The sequence below is a fragment of the Pterocles gutturalis genome, unplaced genomic scaffold, assembly GCF_000699245.1.
Source record: "Pterocles gutturalis isolate BGI_N339 unplaced genomic scaffold, ASM69924v1 scaffold8987, whole genome shotgun sequence".
Classification (NCBI taxonomy): domain Eukaryota; kingdom Metazoa; phylum Chordata; class Aves; order Pterocliformes; family Pteroclidae; genus Pterocles; species Pterocles gutturalis.
Genome location: NW_010107977.1, coordinates 22,689 through 24,593, shown reverse-complemented (window position 1 = coordinate 24,593; position 1,905 = coordinate 22,689). Strand labels below are relative to the sequence as shown.

The window sequence follows — 1,905 nt, the reverse complement described above, 5'->3', positions numbered from 1 at the left end:
TCTACTTTTACAAATCTCCTGAGCGCTCTGCTCTTCCCTGCCATGAAGCCAAATAAACTGTGCCAGCTGATCATAGGTGGTGAACAGTTAATTCCACTTAACCTTAGTCTTGCCAAGTTTTCATGTTTGCCATTCTCTCCTATTTAGGAGAAGGCATTTTGTTGTTGATAATAAACTACACTTATTACATTACATATTACATTCACTACTTACCACTGCATTCACATGTATATTGTTATATTCTAATTTTCCCAAACCTATGTATCTTTTTATGCCTTTTAGAACAGGCTAGCAGCAAGGCTGACATCCTGTACATCTGCATCCAGCAAAAAGAAATCCAATGCCAAGACATACTTTGGCATCTTGTTCTATGTTACACAGTGTATTTAAGATGCATACGACTCAAATGTTTCAGCCCCACAAAGGTCAGTTTCCCCAGTGCTCCTCTCTGCACAGGCTACTGGAATTGTGACCTCCCCTTCTCTGATTAGCAGGGGCTTCCTTTTCTGATATTTGCTAGGTACTGATCCAGAAAAAGAAAAACTCAAAAAATACCCTCAAAATATTGGGTTATGGTAAATGAAGCATATACTATTAGATGTGCTGTTAGTAAAAACTACACAGCTTGGATTCCTGTCACCTTGCTATGCATAACTAATCTTTGCACTTCAGTTTCCAAGAGATGAACGCACAAACACAGGGTATTACTCCTCACCACTCAGAACTCAGTAAGACTTGCAAAGCACTCTTAATCACCCAGTAGTATGCACCACATCAAGACAGGACCTTAAGATTAACAGCAGCTTTTCTTCTGAGACAAAAGAAAATGTGTATTTTGCTTTGAGTAAGCACTTTCTAGCTATATTTTAATACTGCTCATGTAATGAACCAAGCATTTGTTAGAAGTAATCTTTTTCTTCTTACATGTTGAGAGCATGGCTTTCCTCCTGGTGGAAATGCCACTGGAAAATGAAGGGCTCGATGAGGTGGTACCATTTTCTTCTTCTTCAAGATTGAGTTCAGCCAATGTGCTGTAATACATCTCTTCCTTTCCCTTAAAGCCTTTGAATACATGCACAAACAGCTTTTAAAAATCAAAATACATCTTTATTTTAAACTTCTTCTACAATACAAAGCTTCAATTTTAATAGTTTGTTTTTCTCTGCTTTTTCAGGATCCTTCTCCTCATACCATCTTCTTCAGTGTTCTCTGGAATATCTCTACTACATGCATTATCAAAGTTTATTATACCATAAAACAGAAATCACAGAAGTGCACATCATGAAAAACTTTTATACTTACAATCTAAGCTTCAAGTAAATACGGAAAAGCTCTACCTTTGCAATAATAAAATGGAAGCATGCACGAATACATATTACTAGTTTGCTTACCTGAGCATACATGTTACTGACTTGGCTTTCACAAAGAAGATGTGTACATCTGCTTGTAAGGGTAGGGTCCACTGTCCCACCATGTGCTTGAATAATCTGATAAGAGAACAAACACAAAACTTCTCATATATATAGCAATTTTAAAACTACCCTTAGAAATAAACAGTCTGAAATAAATATCTACTCTCTAGGACACTGCCACCACTAGCACCATTTCACTGAAGATTTACCCCCCACAAAAAGGTTTGTTATCTAGCTTAAAAACATTTCTGAAAAAAAACAATATGGAGTAAACAAAATTAAATATGCACCTTTTGCTGAGCTACAAAAAGTCTATTTTTTTAGAATCAATTAAAAAAACCAAATAAGGATATATAAACAAAAATAACCCTTCTCACGTTTTTTATTTTTGCAGTATAACTATTAAACAAATTTTCATCAACTATTCAATACCATCTCAGTAATAAACACAAGTGCTGTTAAAAATATCAACAGCTTACTTGATTATGCAAAA

The 1,905-nt window shown here is 35.3% G+C and overlaps 1 protein-coding gene across 1 annotated transcript in view; it reads right to left on the bottom strand.

Moving 5' to 3' along the window:
• Window positions 1-1,905, bottom strand: part of PAXIP1 (PAX interacting (with transcription-activation domain) protein 1) — a gene marked incomplete at its 5' end in the record, with an annotated part of 31,532 nt that overhangs the window by 11,487 nt on the left and 18,140 nt on the right. The window contains 2 exons of the mRNA XM_010072456.1: window positions 925-1,062; window positions 1,392-1,487. Of these exons, the coding sequence (XP_010070758.1) occupies window positions 925-1,062; window positions 1,392-1,487 (234 nt within the window). The remainder of the gene's footprint in view (window positions 1-924; window positions 1,063-1,391; window positions 1,488-1,905) is intronic.